Source organism: Lygodium microphyllum, chromosome 11 (genome assembly GCF_053477565.2).
Source record: "Lygodium microphyllum isolate KBCC chromosome 11, Lygodium_microphyllum_v1.1.10, whole genome shotgun sequence".
NCBI lineage: Eukaryota > Viridiplantae > Streptophyta > Polypodiopsida > Schizaeales > Lygodiaceae > Lygodium > Lygodium microphyllum.
The window spans coordinates 119,156,471-119,178,968 of record NC_141145.1 but is presented as its reverse complement, the minus strand read 5'-3'; the positions used below and the strand labels follow the sequence as shown (position 1 = coordinate 119,178,968).

The window sequence follows — 22,498 nt, the reverse complement described above, 5'->3', positions numbered from 1 at the left end:
AGTCACCATAGGTGACATTTCATCCATGCCTATTGAAGGTGTTGGAACCATGTTGTTTTACGCGACCATACTTTGAATTTCATAGCAAAAGTTCTTCATGTTCCAAATCTAAGCTTTCATCACCTATCAATTCATGCCCTGACCCATCATGGGACACAACTTGTCTTTATAAAGCAAGCCATCATTGTGAAGTATACTATCTTGAGAGTTGTACTTTAACTAGATCTTCAAGAGAATGGGCTTTATCAACTCCATTCCCTGCTCTATTTGCAAGGATCTCCTCTGTCAAAGTGCAGCGGTGCGGAAGCGTAGGACTGAGAGAGAGAGAACGCAGAGAGAGAAGGGAGAGAAAGAGACAGTGTACACTGAAGATCTGCTGTATAAAGAATGCTGAATACAAAGATATACACGGGCGCAGTGCGCTGGACTGCGTGTCTCCACCTCGATGATGCGACCTGCTGTCCACCTCGAAGTCTGCTGCAGTCTGCACTGTCTGCTGTCAGAAATCTGCGAACAGAGACAGAGATCTGCACGGCACCGGTCTGTAATCTGCGACAGAGAATGAATGCCAGACTGCTGAAAACGTCAGCAATAAATAGGCGAAAATCTGCCTAGGATGGGGCGCCAAAATAAGGCGCAGCCTGATAAAAATCAGCTGCAGGCAGTCGGACTGCCACGTGGCAGTCCGACTGCACAGTCCGACTGTGCAGCTGGACTGTGCAGCTGCTGCCTGCTGCTGCCTGCCTGAAACAGGCTATGATCTGACAGCAGACAGTGCAGACTGCAGCAGACTTCGAGGTGGACAGCAGGTCGCATCGTCGAGGTGGAGACACGCAGTCCAGCGCACTGCGCCCGTGTATATCTTTGTATTCAGCATTCTTTATACAGCAGATCTTCAGTGTACACTGTCTCTTTCTCTCCCTTCTCTCTCTGCGTTCTCTCTCTCTCAGTCCTACGCTTCCGCACCGCTGCACTCTGACATGTGCGGAAGCGTAGGACTGAGAGAGAGAGAACGCAGAGAGAGAAGGGAGAGAAAGAGACAGTGTACACTGAAGATCTGCTGTATAAAGAATGCTGAATACAAAGATATACACGGGCGCAGTGCGCTGGACTGCGTGTCTCCACCTCGACGATGCGACCTGCTGTCCACCTCGAAGTCTGCTGCAGTCTGCACTGTCTGCTGTCAGAAATCTGCGAACAGAGACAGAGATCTGCACGGCACCGGTCTGTAATCTGCGACAGAGAATGAATGCCAGACTGCTGAAAACGTCAGCAATAAATAGGCGAAAATCTGCCTAGGATGGGGCGCCAAAATAAGGCGCAGCCTGATAAAAATCAGCTGCAGGCAGTCGGACTGCCACGTGGCAGTCCGACTGCACAGTCCGACTGTGCAGCTGGACTGTGCAGCTGCTGCCTGCCTGAAACAGGCTATGATCTCTGACACCCCCTCTCAGAGCCTGGACAGGGCAGAAGCCTGAGGGATCTGGAATGTTGCCGAAGTAGAGCCTGAGGAAGCGCCTTCGTAAACAAATCCGCAAGATTATCCTCCGTCTTGCAATACTCCACAGTGAGGGTCTCATCCAAAAGCTTTTCTCGGATGAAGTGGTACTGGATCTCAATGTGCTTCGTCCGGGCATGAAAAACAGGATTCCTCGCCAAGGCAATGCAACTCTCATTGTCACATCGCAGCAATGTAGGACGAGTCTGGGGGCACCCAAGCTCCTCCAACAGTCTCCGAAGCCACACAACCTCGCATGTGGTGGAAGACGCGGCCCGATACTCCGCCTCAGTAGACGAAAGGGCTACCGTGGGCTGCTTCTTGCTACTCCAAGAAATAACACCTGCACCCAAAGTAAAGCAGTAACCTGTTGTAGACCGCCTGTGGTCCACGTCACCGGCCCAATCCGAGTCGCTCCAACCTGCAAGTACAAGATCTGACCCATCTGTCCCTGCGGGGTAATGAATCCCCAAATCAGACGTCAAATACTCTGCTAACACCCTCTCTCAGATCATGAGTGATCTGATACAATACAATAGTACAATGACATGGTATCAGTTTTCAGGATTTGTGTTTCTGCTGTGTTTTATTGCTGATTTCAGGACTGTTTTGTACCCCTGCTGATCAGACGACTGCTGTTGCAGCCAGGCGACCTGTTTTGGGGCTGTTTTCAGCCTGCGTTTTTTGCAGTTTTGCCATCGCCTGCTGCCTCCGCACCCTCTGCTGCCTACGCACCCTCTGCTGCCTGCGTTTTTCATCTGCAGCTGCTGGCGACAGTTTTCTACCTGTTTTTCTCCAGTTTACAGCCTACGTTTTTCTGATTCAGTATCTCTCGTGGCTGGGTGACTGTTACTTCAGGCCGTTTTCTCTGTTTTTGGCAGTTTTTGACTGATTTTTTGACTTTCTGCAGCAGATTTTGTCTTCTATTGATCAGATTTTGGGTTCTATTGCATGTGAACTCTCATTTTCTGTAGTCTCTGCTTGTGTTTTGGCTGTGTTTCCTCTCTAAATTCCATCTCTTCTCTACTTCTCTTCTTATCCTCTCCATATGGCTCCTCCGTGCACTTCCACTGATGCTAAGTTACATATGACCTCGATGCTTCTTGAGCATGAGACATCCTTGAGATTACAGGGGCGGCTTCCGGCACATTATGGAGACGAGGCTTATATAGCTTCAGAGAGGGGTGACGGGAAGAAGAAGTCGAAGGCCCAGTGTTACCACTGTGGCAAGAAGGGACATTTGCGGAAGGACTGCAAGAAGTTAGCGGCTTCCAGGAAGAAGGAGCAGAAGACGAAGCGGGATGCTGACTCTACCGATGAGTCCTCTTCTTCATCAGACTCTGACTCAGATCCTCCGACCAAGGTGAAGTCCAAGGCGTGGAAGGGATCCTCTTCTTTGGATCGCGGGACGGGCTTGGTGGCCCCTTCCTCGGCTGCTTTCTAGTGGTGGTGATGAGGTCATCCCTCACGACTCTCTTGTGCCAGAGAGGGAGTGTGAGCGGATGTTCAGATGGGGCAGCCGCGCCTCATCTATATTTTTATACAGGTGCACAGGTTCCAGAGAGGGACGTCCCTGACGCATCGACTTCAGTCTGGCGGAATCAAATCCTGGAGCTGGGATTGACATCCAGGTTCATGATGAGCTGGTTCTCTGACAGAGGGCGGGAGGCTTTCGTCTAGAGCTCACATGAGGGGACACTTTGGCGGTCTGGCCAAAGGCGGGGAATCCATGGTCACTTATGTTCAGGGGCATTTTTTGACAGGATGGTCTTGTATACTACTGTGAGACATTGGTGATGGACACAGAGACATGCTATGATCTTCTCTATTTTCAGGTGTTTGGTACGATCGACATCGACATCAGGTTCTCTCCGAGGCACCTTGGTGGTGGCTTGATCACCCACTACTTGGGTATCCATGGTTCTACTTGGTGGTTCTATGTTATATAGTTTCTGATCCCTTTTCATTGTACTATTGTATTGTATCAGATCACTCATGATCTGAGAGAGGGTGTTAGCAGAGTATTTGTCAGCTCATGTGTGAGTCTGAGCTTGATCTGGGCTAGGCATTTTTGTTAGGTATTTTAGGTATTTTTCTAGTATGGCATTTTTATGTCATTGGGGCATTTTATGCACCAGTCGGCCAGCATTAAATGCTGTCCCACCAGCATTATTGCTCCCCACTTTTTCAGCCTATTTATACTCAGTGGCTCCTCCTCAGTCAGTCACTTCATCTTCACCATCTGCAGACTCTGTGGAGAGAGGAGCCAGTGCCAGTGCCCACGCAGCTAGTGACTCACTGTTGTATGCGACTGTCTCATGTTCAGATTTATGGATTCCATTTCCCGTGCATACATCTGAGTTCTCATCTGTATCGTGTTCTTTTCTTTTCTCTTTTTGTCTTGTGTTTCAGCAGTTTATTTCAGCACATGTTTATGCTTCCACCGCTGCTCCACTTCTGACTGGACTGCGTGTCTCCACCTCGACGATGCGACCTGCTGTCCACCTCGAAGTCTGCTGCAGTCTGCACTGTCTGCTGTCAGAAATCTGCGAACAGAGACAGAGATCTGCACGGCACCGGTCTGTAATCTGCGACAGAGAATGAATGCCAGACTGCTGAAAACGTCAGCAATAAATAGGCGAAAATCTGCCTAGGATGGGGCGCCAAAATAAGGCGCAGCCTGATAAAAATCAGCTGCAGGCAGTCGGACTGCCACGTGGCAGTCCGACTGCACAGTCCGACTGTGCAGCTGGACTGTGCAGCTGCTGCCTGCTGCTGCCTGCCTGAAACAGGCTATGATCTCTGACACCCCCTCTCAGAGCCTGGACAGGGCAGAAGCCTGAGGGATCTGGAATGTTGCCGAAGTAGAGCCTGAGGAAGCGCCTTCGTAAACAAATCCGCAAGATTATCCTCCGTCTTGCAATACTCCACAGTGAGGGTCTCATCCAAAAGCTTTTCTCGGATGAAGTGGTACTGGATCTCAATGTGCTTCGTCCGGGCATGAAAAACAGGATTCCTCGCCAAGGCAATGCAACTCTCATTGTCACATCGCAGCAATGTAGGACGAGTCTGGGGGCACCCAAGCTCCTCCAACAGTCTCCGAAGCCACACAACCTCGCATGTGGTGGAAGACGCGGCCCGATACTCCGCCTCAGTAGACGAAAGGGCTACCGTGGGCTACTTCTTGCTACTCCAAGAAATAACACCTGCACCCAAAGTAAAGCAGTAACCTGTTGTAGACCGCCTGTGGTCCACGTCACCGGCCCAATCCGAGTCGCTCCAACCTGCAAGTACAAGATCTGACCCATCTGTCCCTGCGGGGTAATGAATCCCCAAATCAGACGTCCCCCTCAGATACCGAAGTATCCTCTGAGCAGCCTGCCAATGCACCGTCTTAGGTTCACTCATGAACCCTGCCAAGAGCCCAACAGCAAAACATAGATCAACCCTGGTGTTGAGAAGCCAAATCAAAGACCCTATCAACTGTCGATAGCGGGAAGCATCCGCCAAAGGAGAAGCTGAGTGGGAAGTGGCCTTCCAGTTCGGATCCATAGGAGTAGAGAGGGCCCGACAATCATCCATCTCAAAAGACACCAAGAGCTCCTGTACATATCTCTGTTGGGAGAGAAAGATCCCCCTCGGAGACTGAAAAATCTCATGTCCTAAAAAGAAATGGAGTAGCCCCAAATCCGTCATCTCGAACGTCCGATGTAAAGCTGACTTTGTCTCCTGGACCTGCTGTGCATCATCACCTGTGACAATCAAATCATCAACATATAATACAAACAGCACACAACCATCCTCGGAAGTGTGAACATACAGCTGCGGATCGGCCTTGGACCGCCGATATCCCAACTGAGTCTGGAGGAACGAATCAATCTTCTCGTTCCAAGCTCGCGGGGCCTGCTTGAGACCATACAGGGCCTTCTTCAACCTGTAGACTTTCCCATCGGAAGAACCAAAGCCAGGAGGCTGCTCAACGTAGATCTCCTCCTTCAAATCACCATTCAGGAAGGCCGACTTCACATCCAGCTGATAAACAGGCCATCTCCTATGGCCAGCCAAAGCAAGAACAGCTCTAATGGTTGCCATACGAGCTGTAGGGGCAAAGGTGTCATGACAGTCAATCCCTGGGCGCTGGGCAAAACCCTTAGCAACAAGGCGAGCCTTGTGCTTATCCAAAGTACCATCACTGAGATATTTGGTCTTGAAGACCCACTTGACTCCAATCACCTTCTTCTTCGGGGGGCGTGGCACAAGTGACCAAGTGCCATTCCTCTCAATAGCCTCCAACTCAGCTTCCATAGCTTTCTTCCATGGGGCGGACTGTAAAGCCTCCTTCACGGAGGTGGGCTCTCGATCCTGCATAACGCGGGACATCAAACAATAATTGGAGCAAACAAGCTCCGAAGAATGCGCCTGGTGTCTCCGTGACCGCCGCGGACCATCCTGCGGTCCCCACTCCTCAGGAACCCCCTCGATCCCTGAATCACGGAGTGTGTCACGGGCCCAGCGAGGAGGAGGCCGAACCTCCCCTCGTCGTTCTCCATCAGTAGAAGACTCTGGAATGTCCACCGGTGGTAACTCCTCAGAAGGATCCGGTGGAACAGTAGACTCTGTGTCAGAAACAGAATCATAATCAAACGGCACAGGCTCCAGCGGAACTGTAGAAGGAGCCAAACTCTCCCCTGGATCTCCAAGAACGGGATGCTCCTCACCCGTTGAAGAAGCCGGAACCTCCACAAACCGCACATCACGGCTAGTATATACATCCCGCTTGACGGGATCATAGAGTCGGTAGCCTTGGGACTGGGAGCTGTAGCCAACAAATACCTGTTTGCGGGAAGCCGCTTCGAATTTGTCACGGTGACCTTTGGGAATGTGAACATAGGCATCACACCCAAAGACCCGAAAGTAAGAAACATCTGGCTTCGACCCAAAATACGCCTCAAATGGAGTCATCCCTTCCACGGCCGAAGTAGGAGATCGATTAAGGATGTGGACTGCAGTAGCCACAGCCTCAGCCCACAGAACCTGGGGGGTCTGTCGGTGCTCCATCATGGTGCGCGCCATCTCGATCACACTGCGGTTCTTCCGTTCGAGAATACCATTTTCTTGTGGAGTATTCGTATTGGCAAACTCCTGGTGAACTCCTCTATCTGCACAAAACCGAGCAAATTCATTAGAGACAAATTCACCTCCCTTGTCGGATCGCAAGGTCTTCAACTTCCAGCCTGATCGGTTCTCCTCAAAGAGAAGCCAATCCTTGAAGTGCGAGAAAGCTTCTGATTTTAGTGCCAAAAAGTAGGCCCAGGTCATCCTGCTATAGTCATCCACGATCAGCATGAAGTACGAGCTCCCACGCAGGGACTCATTCCTCATAGGGCCACATAGATCCATAGATACTAACTCCATCGGTGAAGTAGACCGCCGCGAAGCGGTGTGGGGAATGGCATCCCTATGCTGCTTCCCCTTTATGCAGGAGACACATGGCTGTTGGCTCACCACTATATCCGGCAACCCTCGAACAAGCTGTCCCCGTGACGCCTTCCGAAGATAGTCATAGTTCAGGTGACCAAACCTAGCATGCCATAATTCAGACTGTGACTGTGAGGTAAGAAGAAGAGTAGAGAGGGCAGTGGAAGACTTCAGTTTGTAAATGCCGTTCTCCTCATATCCACATGATAGAACCTTCCTCGACTCACGATCAAGGACTCGCACTGTAGAACTGTCAAACTCCACCAGAAGACCAAGGGAACAAATCTTATGGACTGAAAGGAGATGGTACCCCAATCCTGGTACATGCAAAACCTCTGAAGTATGGGTGCCACCTCGTCCATCCGGAATAAGCTGCATCTTACCCCGACCTGCAATAGAAACTGAAGAGCTGTCTCCAATGAGAACCTGCCCACGCGAAGGTCGCAGCTGGGCAACACCATCTGATGAAGGAGTCATGTGCCGTGAGGCACCACTATCAATAATCCACTCTCGAGATTGGGAAGCCGCCATCGCAGCATCAGAAGCATTCGGAGAAGCGTCCTCAATGACAACTAAATGTAGAAATGCAGCTGATGAGGGTGCAGCCACCGCTCCAGAATCCTTGGTGTCCTTCTTCTTGGTGTCCTTCGAGTCTTTGTCAGGGCAATCCTTCTTCCAATGGCCAGTCTTTCCACAAATATGGCATGTGGAGTCTTTGTCCTTGTCCTTCTCCTTGTCCTTCTTGGACTTGTTGTCCCCCTTCTTCTTCTTTTGGTCCTTCCCCTTCTTCTGAGAGGCTTGACCTGTCAACGCCTCCGTCTTGGAAGCATTCTGTCCCTTTAACTGTTCCTCTTGGTCCAAGACCATAGGAACCAACTCCTCCCATCGAAGAGTAGACTCGCGCCCTGAAGCAATAAGGGCAGAGTAAAATGTACCGAATCGTGGCGGCAACTGGGACAAGAGTGTAATCGCCATGTCTTCGGAGGAGATCGGCTTCCCCGCATTCTGAACCTGCATCTGTAGCTGCCTTAGCTTGTTAATGTGTTCCCTTAGCGAAGAAGACTTATTGACGGACAAGGTCCGCATCTGAACCTCCAAAGAAACCCTCTTCATCAGGGTCATCCGATTGTACATTTGATCAAGCTCCAGCCATATCTCACGAGCCACCGTCAAGTGCTCGATGTGAGCGATCACGGCTGTAGTGCATGATAGAAAGAGAAAGGATTGAATCCTGGCATTCAGTTTGTCCCAATGAGACTGGGCCCTGGCCAACTCCGTACGAGCATCGGAAGAGAGTTTGGACTCATCTCTTACCGAGGGCCGGTCAATATCTTCCTGTACCAACTCCGCCAAATCATAGGACTCCAGAATGGCCAACATCATAACGCGCCAAATGCGGTAGTTGTCGCCGTCGAGCTTCTGATCTGTAGGAAGAGCCGGTAGGACAGGCACCTTCCGGTCCATAATCGCCTGGAACTCCAAGTCCATCTCTGTAGACATCTTTACCTGCAATGCCTTCTCAAACGCAAAAGCAGCCCCCTCTGACTGAGTAGACTCAGCCTGCTAAGGCTCTTCAGCGTCCCGAAGCTCCTTCACCCGCCGGAGGCGATGAAAAAGCAAAACCTGCACTTTTAGGTTGAAAACTCAAACTTTCTCCGCGACAAACAGCAGTAAACAGCAGCAAATCCACCACCTGTACTCCTTTCCTGTGCGCCCACACTCGTTTCAGCCTTGTTCCAAGGCGCAGCCCTCCTGTCTGCCCTTAAACGCAAAAAACGCAAATTTGTGTCGCGATGGAAACTCCTCTTCAGGTTGATTCTGCGCTCAGTCAGCCCTCAAACACTGCTCTGATACCATGTCAGAGTGCAGCGGTGCGGAAGCGTAGGACTGAGAGAGAGAGAACGCAGAGAGAGAAGGGAGAGAAAGAGACAGTGTACACTGAAGATCTGCTGTATAAAGAATGCTGAATACAAAGATATACACGGGCGCAGTGCGCTGGACTGCATGTCTCCACCTCGACGATGCGACCTGCTGTCCACCTCGAAGTCTGCTGCAGTCTGCACTGTCTGCTGTCAGAAATCTGCGAACAGAGACAGAGATCTGCACGGCACCGGTCTGTAATCTGCGACAGAGAATGAATGCCAGACTGCTGAAAACGTCAGCAATAAATAGGCGAAAATCTGCCTAGGATGGGGCGCCAAAATAAGGCGCAGCCTGATAAAAATCAGCTGCAGGCAGTCGGACTGCCACGTGGCAGTCCGACTGCACAGTCCGACTGTGCAGCTGGACTGTGCAGCTGCTGCCTGCTGCTGCCTGCCTGAAACAGGCTATGATCTCTGACATCCTCCACATCTCCCCATTGCCTCACCCATCAAGCTTCCATTCATTCCACAAGTTCATATACATCCCCTATATCTACTTTGGCAATTCTCTTAGGTCTCATATCCCTTTCAAAGGGGGGTACCAATACGGGTGGATTACATGGATCTTCTATCAATTTTAGAGGGGAATTCCCAAGATCATAAGGAGCTCTTTGAAGGAGTCATCACATCTTCACCTTCAAAATATACAACGGTTGCTTTTCCTCTTCTTCCAACCACCCTTCTTTGTTGCTAGCATACCCATCTCATGCTCTTTGATCCCTAACATCTTCTTAAGTTCTTTGGCAAGAGTACTTTATGGTGACTTTGATAGCTCTTCACTATTATCTCTTGATTGAAGCAAGGACATGACTCAAGACCTATCCATTCCCACTTGATTGTTTTGTTGAATTTAAGATTCCAAGAATGCACAGACATCATTTGAAAAAAAAAGAATCTTGAAAGCACACAACAATAAGCATATAAAGAAGGATCAACGTAGAAAATTTACAAGAATCAATTTGTCCTAGTATAAATGGACATATATTAAAAGATTCAGGGACAAAACCTCCTAGTGTGGGGAAAAAAATGCCCCAACAATCCAAAGTGTGTTCAACATAGAAAAATATGGTAACAAATACTTCTCAACTAGTGATGCCGTGAATAAGGATCAGCACCTATATATAGAAACATGCCAAGCTTGATAGACTATGTCCGATCCACAAGAGGAGTGAGCTCAAAGCTTAAGCTTTACAAAGAAGTTTAAACTTCTCAACAAAGTAAAGCCTTTGTGAAAAGATCTACAGGATTGTCCTATGTTGGCACATAGGCCAAACTAATCTCTTCTACAAAGACTGTGTCCTTGACATGATGATAATACACCTCAATTTGCTTAGTACGAGCATGGAACACTTGATTTCATGCAACTACCAATGTGCTTTGGTTGTCAATGAAGATGAAAGTGGTAGATGGTTGTCTAGCATATAAATTAGTCAACAAGTGTCTGAGCCAAATACATTCAGACATAGCTATGAAAGAAGCCCTACACTGAACTTTATGACTAAAAAAAGTTAGAGATTGGCATTCCCTGGACAGGTGCAGATCTGAGCAGTTTCCAGCAGCTGTACCAGGCAGCCCACATGGCAAGCAGCAGGCAACAGTTGGGTAGGAGACACATGGCAGGTCGGACAGCCTACAGCAGGACTGTGCAGGTTTAACAGTTTTTGTCCAGTCGGCTGCATTTAATGCAGCCAACCTGCATTATTTCATGTATTCTTTTGTGGCCTATTTTTTGGCCCTAGTCTCCACACTCTAGTTCAGTTTTGTTCTCAGTTTTCCAGGATACAAACCGTGGAGACTGCCATCATAGTTCACAAAGTGTGAGATCTTCGAGGTGGAGACATACACAAAAATACACCCTGCACCTATGTACATATTTGCATCCTTATACAGCATTCTTCACTGCAGATTTTCTGCCTCTCTCTCTCTCTCTCGGTCATACGCTTCCCCACTGCTTCACTCTGACATGGTATCAAAGCATTGAAGAATGGGTGGACCTACTTGAAGAGGAGATTTCAATGGGACACAAGGCTTTGTTTTCAGCATTCAAGGGCGAGTAGGAGGGCTGTGCAAGGCTAAGGTGAGCGTGGGCGTGCAAGAAAGGAGTAGATTTGCTGAAGCTACTGATTTTTGCTGTTAGAGAAGAAAAAAGGCTGCATTTTGGGCCTTCAAGTGCAAATTTTACCAGCTCTTCCATCAAATCAAAAGCTCGATGGTAAGAACTATCGCATCTAGCAAGATATAATGCTTGCCATTTTGGAGTCCTATGATTTGACCGAGCTTATTACCGAGGCTATTCATCGTCCTTCTTCGCGAGACGAGTCTAGACTCTCTTCCAGTGACAAGTTGAAGTTGGCAAAGGATCAGGCACATTGGGACAAACTCAATACTCACATTCGCTCATTCTTATTTCTCTCATGCACTACAGATGTTCTCTTTTATATCGAGCATTTGACAATGGCCTGGGAGATATGGCTGGAGCTTGATCAGATGTATAATCCTATGACCATCGTGAAACCAGTTTCTTTGGAAGTGCAAATCCGGACCATGAGTGTCAACAAGTCATATTGTATTCAAGAGAATATTAAAAAGCTGTCGCAGCTTCAGATGCAGGTACAAAACGCAAGGAAGGTGATCACTTCTAAAGACATGGCAATAACTCTTTTCTCGGAAGAACCAGGCACACTACACCAAGCTTGTGTCCACTAATTACTGTTTGATGACTCGTGTCATACAGGATCAAGAGCCCACCTCAGTAAAGGAGACTTTACAACATAATCATTGGCGGAGAGCAATGGAGCAAGACCCGAAGTCGATTGAGAGGAATGGCACTTGGTAGCTTATACCGAAGCCTCCTTATAAGAAGATCATTAGAGTCAAATGGGTCTTCAAGTCCAAGTACCGCAATGATGGCATGTTGAACAAGCACAAGGCCCACCTTGTTGCTAAAGGTTTTGCATAGCGTCCAAGCATTGATTTCCATGATACTTTTGCCCCTACAACTCAGATGGCTAGTATTCGCATAGTTCTTACCTTGGCTAGCCATAGAAGATGGCCGGTCTATCAACTGGATGTGAAATTTGCTTTCTTGAATGGGGAGTTGAAGGAGGAGATCTATGTTGAGCAGCCTCCTGGCTTTAGATCTTCTAATGGTAAGGTGTACAAGTTGAGAAAGGCTCTCTATGGCCTTACACAAGCTCTCCATGCTTGGAATGAGAAGATTGACTCGTTCCTCCAAGCCAAATTGGAGTATCAGCATTCCAAGGCCGATCCCCAGCTTTATGTTCACACCTCAGAAGGAGGTCGTGTGTTAAGTAGCCTCCTGGCTTCGGTTCTTCTAAAGATACAGGTGATGCAAACTTGATGCTTACAGGGTGGAGTGATTCAAATTGGGCTAGCGATGTGGATCATCAGAGGTCTACAATAGATTATTGATTTACCTTGGGTGCCAGTGCTATTTCTTGGAGCAACAAGAAGCAACCCACAATTGTCTTATCTTCGACTAAGACAGAGTATCGGGCAGCGTTTCTACCACATGTGAGACAGTGTGGCTTCACACGCTCTTGGAGGAGCTTGGCTGCTCGCAAACAGGTCCTACCATTCTTCAATGCGACAATGAGAGTTGCATTGCCCTAGCCAAGAACCCTATGTTTCATGTTCGGACAAAGCATATGGAGATCCAGTACCATTTCATTCGGGAGAAGATTCTAGATGAGACTATTACCTTAGTCTACTCCAAGATAGAGGACAATCTTGCAGACTTGTTTACAAAGGCGCTTCCTCAAGCTTTACTTCGACAGCATTCCAAATCCCTTAGCCTTCTACTGTGTCTAGAATCTGTGAGGGGGTGTTAGGGATTGGCATTCCCTAGACAGGCAGGTGCAGATCTAAGCAGTTTTCAGCAGTTGTACCACACAGCCCACGTGACAGGCAGCTGATATCAACAGGCAACAGGCTGGGCAAGAGACACATGGCAGATTGGACAGCATGCAAAGCAAGTGGGACAATTTTTGTAAAGTCAATTGTATTTAATGCAGCCAACTTGCATTATTTCATGTATTTTTTTGTAGCCTATTTATTGGCCCTAGTCTCCATACTCTAGTTGAGTTCTATTCTCAATTTTCCACGCTGGAGACCATGGAGACTGCTCGCTGGATTCACAGAGTGTGAGATCTTCGAGGTGGAGATATATGAAGAAAAATCTCTGCACCCGTGTACATATCTACATCCTTATATAGCATTCATCTCTACAGATTTTCTGTGTTTCACTATCTCTCTCTCTCTTCCCTCTGTATTCACTCTTTGTCTTGGTCATACACTTCTGCAATGCTTCACTCTAACAAAAAAAGTCACAATGAGATACATCTTGCTCAACCACGATATGCCTGAGTTGCCAAGCATGAAACAAAAATCTTAACAACGAGTATCTGTTGCTTCTTCAACAAAATAGCTCAATCTACCAAGTCACATGATTCTTACACAAAATTTAATGAATCTCAAACTCGAGTCATTATAATGATTACCCAAACATAGAATCTGTATGTTGAGATGTGTTTCCATCTCTAGATACGGAAGAAGCAATGATGTCTATTTCTACATCCACGTCTACTTCCACCAATTACATATCATTGAGTTTTCCTTCATATCCATCAAGTGGAAAACTCTTCCTCAGCTATCTCATCTTCAAAGAGGCCCTAACTCATGAACAGTAGTGCTATGGGCCAAACATCTTCGAGAAGTAATTAGCTTCAAAATCCCTATTCCCATGAGAATACAGTCACCATAGGTGACATTTCATCCATACCTATCAAAGGTGTTGAAACCATGCAATTGGATCAATGTAGAAAATTTACAAGAATCAATTTGTCCTAGTATGAATAGACATATATAAAAAGCCAAGGGGTAAAAACCTCTGTGTGTGGAAAAAAAATGCCTTAACGGTCCAAAGTATTAGCAGTAAAGGCACGCCGCCCTGTATTTACTTCACACCCCATAACCACACCCCTTTACACTGTAGGTGGTGGGTGCTGTTAGCAGATATTAGTCAGCTCATGGTGTGAGTGTGTGTGCAGAGGCTGGGCATTTTAGGTAGCATTTTATGCAGTATTTTATGGCACATTTTTGTGGCCATTTATGATGTATTATTTAGCATTTGTTGCTGGCCGACTGCATTTTATGCTCCCCACTTTTTGTGGCTATTTATAGGGCTCCTCCTCCACAGTCTTTTGTGCTTCAGCCATCAGTGGAGATCCTTCTGGGAGAGAGGAGCCGGTGCTGAGGAGCCCACGCAGCCAGTGACTCACCGTTGTATGCTGCTGTCTCGTGTTCGATATGGATTCCATTTCCCGAGCATACATCTGAGTTCTCATCTGTCTACTGTGTTCATTCTTTCTTCTGTCTTGTGTTTCAGCATTTATTTCAGCATATTCTTCACGCTTCCATTGCTGCACCACTTCTGACATGGTATCAGATTTCAGGCTGCAACCTATTTGTGCTGTGTTTTCTTGCTGATTTCAGGATTTACACCCTTCTTGCTGATCCGGCAGCTGTCCTTCCTACTGGCGACTGCTGATTTGCTGCTGGCGACAGTGTTTCAGCATTTGCGTTTTGCGTTTTTCTGGACAGATTTGCGTTTACTGCTGTTCCACTCTTTGCTGCCCGTGTTTCCTTCATCAACCTGCTGGCAACAGTCTTTAGACCCTGTTTCTTCAGTTTGCAGCCTGCGTTTTGCTGTTTACAGCATTATTTTTGCCTGTTTTTCTGATTATTCAGGCCGTTTTTGCTGTTTTTGGCACTTTTTGACTGATTTTTTTCACTTTGTGCAGCAGCTTTTGGCTTATTTTGGTCAGCCTTTGGGTTATATTGCATGTGAACTCACTATTTTTGGTGTTTTTGGTTGCGTTTTGGCTGTGCTCACTCTCTCAACGACCCTCTTTTCTTCTACTTCTCTTCTTATCCTCTCCATATGGCTCCTCCGTGCACTTCCTACAAGCTCCCCCCGGAGTTTGATGGAGTGGCCAATGCTTTGCGGGCGCAGACATCATCGTCTCCTGTCAGTTTTACACATATGACCTCGATGCTTCTTGAGCATGAGGCATCCTTGAGATTACAGGGGCGGCTTCCGGCACATTATGGAGGTGAGGCTTATGTAGCTTCAGAGAGGGGTGACGGGAAGAAGAAGTCGAAGGCCCAGTGTTACCACTGTGGCAAGAAGGGACATTTGCGGAAGGACTGCAAGAAGTTAGCGGCTTCCAGGAAGAAGGAGCAGAAGACGAAGCGGGATGGTGACTCTACCGATGAGTCCTCTCCTTCATCAGACTCCGACTCCGATCCTCCGACCAAGGAGAAGTCCAAGGCGCGGAAGGGATCCTCTTCTTCGGATCGCGGGAAGGGCTTGATGGCCCCTTCCTCGGCTGCTTTCTAGTGGTGGTGATGCGGTCATCCCTCACGACTCCTCGGTGCCAGAGAGGGAGTGTGAGCGGGTGTTGGTGGGGCTGCAGTGCCTCATCTATATTTTGATACAGGTGCACAGGTTCCAAAGAGGGACGTCCCTGACGCATCGACGGTATCTGGCAGTGAAATCCTAGAGACTGGTGTTGATTTCTGGGTTCATGATGAGCTGTTCTTCTTGACAGAGAGCGAGAGGCTTTCGTCTGGAGCTCACATGAGGGGACACTTTGGTGGTTTGGCCAAAGGCGGGGAATCCATGGTCACATGTTCAGAGACATTTTTTGGCAGATTGGCTTTGTATGTCCTGAGTGACATAGGTGACATTACACAGAGAGCTGCTATGAGTCTTCTCTATTTTCAGGTGTTGTTGGTACGATCGACATCGCCATCAGATACTCTCCGAGGCTTCTTGGTGGTGGGCTGGCCACTCACCGCTTGGACATCCATGGTCCTTCTGGTGTTTCTTTGTTGTGTAGTTTATGATTCTCCATCATTGTACTATTTCATTGTATCCGATCACACATGATCTGAGAGAGGGTGTTAGCAGATATTAGTCAGCTCATGGTGTGAGTGTGTGTGCAGAGGCTGGGCATTTTAGGTAGCATTTTATGCAGTATTTTATGGCACATTTTTGTGGCCATTTATGATGTATTATTTAGCATTTGTTGCTGGCCGACTGCATTTTATGCTCCCCACTTTTTGTGGCTATTTATAGGGCTCCTCCTCCACAGTCTTTTGTGCTTCAGCCATCAGTGGAGATCCTTCTGGGAGAGAGGAGCCGGTGCTGAGGAGCCCACGCAGCCAGTGACTCACCGTTGTATGCTGCTGTCTCGTGTTCGATATGGATTCCATTTCCCGAGCATACATCTGAGTTCTCATCTGTCTACTGTGTTCATTCTTTCTTCTGTCTTGTGTTTCAGCATTTATTTCAGCATATTCTTCACGCTTCCATTGCTGCACCACTTCTGACAGGTGCCTATTACTATCACTTTATTCTTTATTCTTTTAGTGACTATTGAAAAAGGGAATGACGATCACATATTGTAAGTGTTAGAGTTTCACATATGGTCTCTCTCTCTCTCTCTCTCTCTCTCTCTCTCTCTCTCTCTCTCTCTCTCTCTCTACATTAGCTCTTGCTTTACTCTTGCTTCCACTTATGTGCTTCTACTCGAACTCTTACCTTTCAACAAGTATCAAAGCCAACCATTCAAAGAGCTTCTTCATCCTTTGCTTTAACCTCGATTCAAAGCTTCAACCCAAGGTTTCATGGCAGTCATTGTTTCTTCCTCCTCAAGTCTGCATTGAGTATTCTCTTCCCCTATCTTGTTCCAACTTGCTCCCGGCTTGTTGAAGAGCTTCCCAGGCTTAGCTAAGCCTTTTGAGTGCTTATTGAGCCAAGAAACAGCCATTCTATCCATTTTGAGTGGATAAAAAGCATGTTGCAAAAGTTATGAACAGCTATGGCAGCTTGACGACACTATCGTATTTTGGGCATAACTTTTGCATATGATATCGGATTCAAGCGTTCTATATCTAGAAATAAAGAACATAACGAGAGCTATAGATCTGAGTACTCATAGAGTTAATTTTCTACAGTTTTTCTATGTTTTACATAGAACAAAACAATTCTGGTTTGGAGAACAAACAACGAGCTCCATTACACATGTTTAATGTCTCGGTGATACTATTTTGTGCCAAATATTATAATTATGCTTTGCGATGCTACTTACATTGGTTGGAGCTTGATTAGCTCAGTTCTATAGAATTTCATTGTTGTAATAACAATTTGGGCAACAAGTTATTAACAGGAACTTTATGTCTATTGAGACTCAATGCTATACAAGTATGCCACGTGCATGCATTGATGTCTAGCATTGATACCTGGACTTGGATATAATATGAATAGCTTTACCACTCAGATTTGAGCTACATTGGATGCTTGGAGCTTTGGCTTTATGCTTCAATTGCTTTAGTCATTGACATTACAGGTTTAAAGACTTACTTGGGTTTCATTCTCCTAGATATATCTTGGATTCCGGATGGTCATATACTTAATGTCTTGAGCTTGAATTGCCCATTAAGCATTCGAATTTGCTTCAATGGGAGCTACTTGCTATTGGCATTAGAGCTTTGGATTCTTTATGCAGTTGAGCTTGGTTTTTTGAGACAATGGGACTCTTGGTTTATGTATATGCTCCCTTGTATATTATTGGACACTATGGGCTGATTTGATTCCGTAAGCTTTAGACACCGACACTTGCCTCTATCAACAATTTATCAATAATGTATATGCTTATGGGATGTATGGTTTACTGATAATTTAAGTTTATGACAGTCTTTGGTACCGATGGTCTATGCTCATTGCTTAGTCATTGCTAGTTACATTCTTTGTATCCTAATTGCTACTCGGATATCTTTGGCAATGGAAACTCTCTTTCTTGGCTATTTTGCCCATAATTGGATTGTTGACATATACTATTGTCTTTATTTTAGCATTGCTGTAACTATAGTTTTCAATATTCTTTTGGAGAGTAGACACTGTACTTTAGCAGTCTATTGCTTGCAATTGCTAGCCAACTCTATACTTTGGTATTTCCTCTTAATTTACCCTTGTTTTGGCTGAGTTTTGGGGGTTGATTTACAGTTATTTACAGCCGCCCATTCTCTTGGATTTTACATTAATATATTATCATTATGGCTGGTTCTTCGAATGATAGTACTATTTTCAATAATGAAAAGCTTAATGGCACAAATTTCACCTATTGGAAGATGCAGATATAGCAAGTACTTGTTCAAAAGAAGCAAGTTAGGCCATTGAAAACCAAGAGTGTAAAGCCCAAAGGCAAGGATCGGGATGATTGGGATGAGTTGGATGAGCTATGTAAATCCACCCTTATATTGTCATCGTCTAAACAGGTTTACTTCAATGTTGTTGTACCTGAGGATAATGCTTAGCAATTATGGAAAAATATATACAATCTTTATGACAAGCAAAGTCTTGCATCACATATGTATTGGTTAAAACAACTTATGGGCCTTCGCATGAAGGAAGAGACGAGAGTATCCACACATTTGAATGAATTTCATTTGATTTTCAGTTGACTGACTCCCCACGGCATTGAGTTCAAGGATAACCTACCTCCCTTGTTCTTGCTTGTAACACTTCTCGAGTCATGGGATAATTTCCCTATAGCTATGTGTGCTACTATGCCTAGGGATGGTTTGAAACTCCAAGATATTGAGGGTGCCTTACTCACAAAGGAGATAAACAAAAAGAATATGGATATAGCCCGTACTTCTCATCCATTGACTGTTAGGGGGGCAAACATGATGGTAAGAGAAGTAATAACCACTGTGGTAGAGACTCACAGAGGTCTCAGTCTCACGGGCAGTTTTACAAGCAATCTCGTGGTCGTACGGCCTCTTTTATATATCATTATTGAGAAAAGTAAGATCATATTAGACAAGTGTGCTTTAAGATGCGCAATGATAAGCGCAAGGGCAAAGTGCAGGATAAGTCTGATAATCGCAACATTGTTCCTAGTAAGTTTAGCATGAAAATTGAGAAGATAAATGCCTTAGAGCCTGAGTCTGATGATTACATCTTGGCAGTTTCTTTTCTTGATGCTAGTTAGTTGATTGATGCCTCGTCTACTTTTTCTCAATGTTGGCTACTTGATTCAAGGACTTCTTTCTAGTTACCTCGCATAGGGATTGGTTTCATTCCTATCGTAGCATGACAGGTTCTGTGAAAGACTAGAAAATGACTTGGCATTGAATAGTATTGGCGTTGGTGATGTTAGACTACACTTTGCTTCAGGCAACACTTTTGTTTTGCATGATGTATGCTATGCTCCGCCTTTGACCAAAAGCCTACTATCTATTGGACAACTAAATGATGTAAGATATCATGTACCTTTTAATGATTCCGCATAGAAGATTACCAATGAAAATCTTGTCTTTGCTCAAGATGCCAAGGCTGACAACCTCTATCCCTTGCTTGTATCTAGATCTATTAACCATGTTTTGGCTATGGCTAACAACCACATGTATCTTTATGGCATCGTCGCCTTGGGCACATGTTCTCAAAGGAAATGAAAATACTTACTCATTTAGAGTATTTTCTACCTCTTGATTACAAATGTTTTGATTCTTGTGACCATTGTCTTAATGGCAGGCAGCTACGCAATTCTCATAAAAAGTTTAACGTTATACGCATGGGTGAGCCTTTGTCTCTTGTACATTTTGATGTATGTGGTCTCATGCCCTGTCAGTCATTGGGTAGTGCAAAATACTTTGTTACATTCATTGATGATTATTTACATAAGGTCTGGGCATATCCTATTAAGCAAAAATTGGATGTTTTATCTACCTTTTAATGTTGGCTTGGCTAAGGTGACAACGGGAGTGAATATGTCTCTAAGGCTTTTGAATGGAACAAGACCATTGACAAGAGAGTTTAAAGTATGCTTAGTCGGGTAAGATTACCACAACATTTTTGGGCTCAGACAATTATTATTGCCATACATTTATCCAACAAATCTCCATGCACTGCTATTGGTTGTGAAGTTGCAGAGGAGATATGGTTTGGAAAACCTCCCTCATATGCGCATCATAGAGTCTTTGGATGTGAGGCTTTTTGCCATCTATCCAAGGACATACGCAATAAGCCAGATCCTAAATCAATGAAATGCATCTTTCTTGGTTATGGTTGAGATGTAGGTGAGACGGACTAACACCTATGGGATCCACAAGCTAGAAAGATATTCTGTAGCCATGATGTTTTCCATGAGGAGAAAATATATAAGCAACTTGGGCATATAGTTAAAGTACGCATGGTGATATTTCAAGAGAAGCCTCCTATTACCATAAAGCTAGCTAGACAGCCTGCAACTGATGTTCTAGTGGCCCATGATAATGATATTGGACAAGATGTATAAGCCCCACAGCCTGTTTTGAGATGGTCTACTAGAGATAGACATTAGCCTAATCATTTTGCGCCCTCCATGAGCTATGTTATGGTGACAAATTCTAGTAATCCCCTTACTTATGAGGAGGCAATGCACAAAGATGATGAACATCTATTCCTCATCCTATTGTACTTTATGTACATTTATACTTTGTCACTTTTTCTTATTCTCTCCTCACTAAAGGCACATTCTCCTTTAAGTGGAAGATTGTTGGGGATAAAGATACATGTGCCTACGCCACCTTGTATTTACTTCATACACCGTGACCACACACTTATACACTACAGGCAGCGAGTGCCCATCACTGTCACTTTATTCTTTATTCTTTCAGTGACTATTAAATAAGGGAAGGCCAACGGTCACACATTGTGACTATTAGAGTTTCCACATCCGGTGTCTCTCTCTCTTGCTCTATCTGCCATAGCTATTGCTTTGCTCTTGCTTCCATTTGTGTGCTTTCACTCAAGCTCTACCTTTCACAAAGTGTATTCACGCGCAAAAATATAGCAACAAATATTCCTCTAGTAGTAATGTGATAGAAACGTGCCAAACTTGGTAGACTATGTTCAATCCACAAGAGGAGTAAGCCCAAAGCTTTACAAAAAGCTTCAAACTTTTCACAAACCAAAGCCTCTGCAAAAAAATTTGCAGGATTGTCCTGTGCTAGCACATAGGCTAAACTGATCTCTTCTACAAAGTGTCTGTCCTTTACATAATGATAATACACCTCAATTTGCTTAGTACAAGAATGGAACACTTGATTTCATGCAAATAGCAATGTACTTTAATTGTCAATGAAGTTGATAGTGGTAAATGGTTGTCTAGCATATAAATTAGCCAAAAGATGTCAAAGCCAAATACACTCAAACATAGCTAATAAAGAGGCCTTGTACTAGACTCTACAACTAAAAAAGTCATAGCATGATACATCTTGCTCAACCGCAACATGCTTGAGTTGCCTAACATGAAGCAAAAATCTTAACAATGAGTATGTATTGCTTCTCCAACAATAAAGCTCAATCTACCAGGTCATATGATTCTTACACAAAATTTAATAACCTCAAACTCAAAGGCATTACAATGATTACCCTCACATAGAATCTGTGTACTGAGCTTTGTTTCCATCTCTAGATACGGACAATCCTGGATTGGGTCTATTTTGCATTAATTAGCATCCGACGAGGCAGCACTGCATTCACATGCGCAGTAATGGTCATGACTGGCATGCATAGCTACTCTGATTTCTAACTACCTAGCTCCATATATTGAGGTAAATCATCCAAATACGAAGCACGCGAGACTTGAGACACCTTAGGCACAAAACAGTAAGAAAATAAGTCATCGGTGCAAACCTCCAAGACGGCTGCAGTTTGGGCGAACTGAAGGGGCTTTTCAACAGCATCATAGACTGCGGCATAGCCAGATGTCCTCAGCGTCTGCACGGCATGATAGAGCACTTGAAGCCTGCAGAGAGAATGGAGACAATCGTCATTGGAAAGCTCGGCTCGCCCTCTTCAGAATATGATTTTGGAATGGAGAAGCGTACATGCACGGGATGGGGGAACCTGCAATGCAAAGCATCATCCCATCGGACAAAAAAACTCGAAGGAAATTTGTGGATTGTGGAGACAGATCCCTACCAGCCAACAAATACAACCCAGTTGTACACGGCCAAGTAGAATCGCTTCAAGTCCCCAGCCATGGCGTGTGCTTGAGTGGAGGGAGAGAGCAGGGGAGCTATGAGCTAGCTACCTAGATCGTAATAGTTCATTACAAGAGCTTAGGTGCGCTAGACTGGCTTTGGTAGTGCTGGTACGGTAGGAACATTTACAAACCTTCACCTAATCTCTCTCCCTCTGTACACTCTTAAGCCCATTTTCACATTACTTTGTGCTCACAAATGTTCACACAAAATACATTTTTTGTAGCATATACGAAAACCATCCAATTAGCTAAGGAAAGAGAGAGCTTGGTCTATAGCCCAGGTTGGGTGAAACAATGGTAAAAGAGAGAGTGGTGCCTTTACTTCACATGTACACATTTACAACTCGTGACACCGGCCATTAAGGGATGCACAACCATGTTGCACCCCCTCCATGTAGCTCTCTACATGGCAGTTGGCCAAAGCTATCATCAATGAGTTGAATGCAGGAACAAACAATGGTGAATTGGTTAACAATGAT

At 45.6% G+C, this 22,498-nt stretch overlaps 1 protein-coding gene across 3 annotated transcripts in view; it reads right to left on the bottom strand.

Annotated features, from left to right (window-relative positions):
• LOC148029295 (very-long-chain (3R)-3-hydroxyacyl-CoA dehydratase PASTICCINO 2A-like) overlaps positions 1–22,184 on the bottom strand; it is a 49,752-nt gene extending 27,568 nt beyond the window's left edge. Inside the window, exons 1-3 of one of the 3 annotated variants that reach the window (XM_087688070.1) lie at positions 21,956–22,172; positions 21,862–21,880; positions 21,668–21,779 (exon numbers count right to left, since the gene is read on the bottom strand). In XM_087688070.1, the coding sequence (XP_087544196.1) occupies positions 21,668–21,779; positions 21,862–21,863 (114 nt within the window). In that variant the 5' untranslated portion in view covers positions 21,864–21,880; positions 21,956–22,172. Of the gene's footprint in view, positions 1–21,667; positions 21,780–21,861; positions 21,881–21,955 lie in introns of all 3 variants that reach the window. The other 2 variants (XM_087688069.1, XM_087688067.1) reach the window with 2 other exon arrangements.
• Between the last annotated feature and the right edge of the window lie 314 nt (positions 22,185–22,498).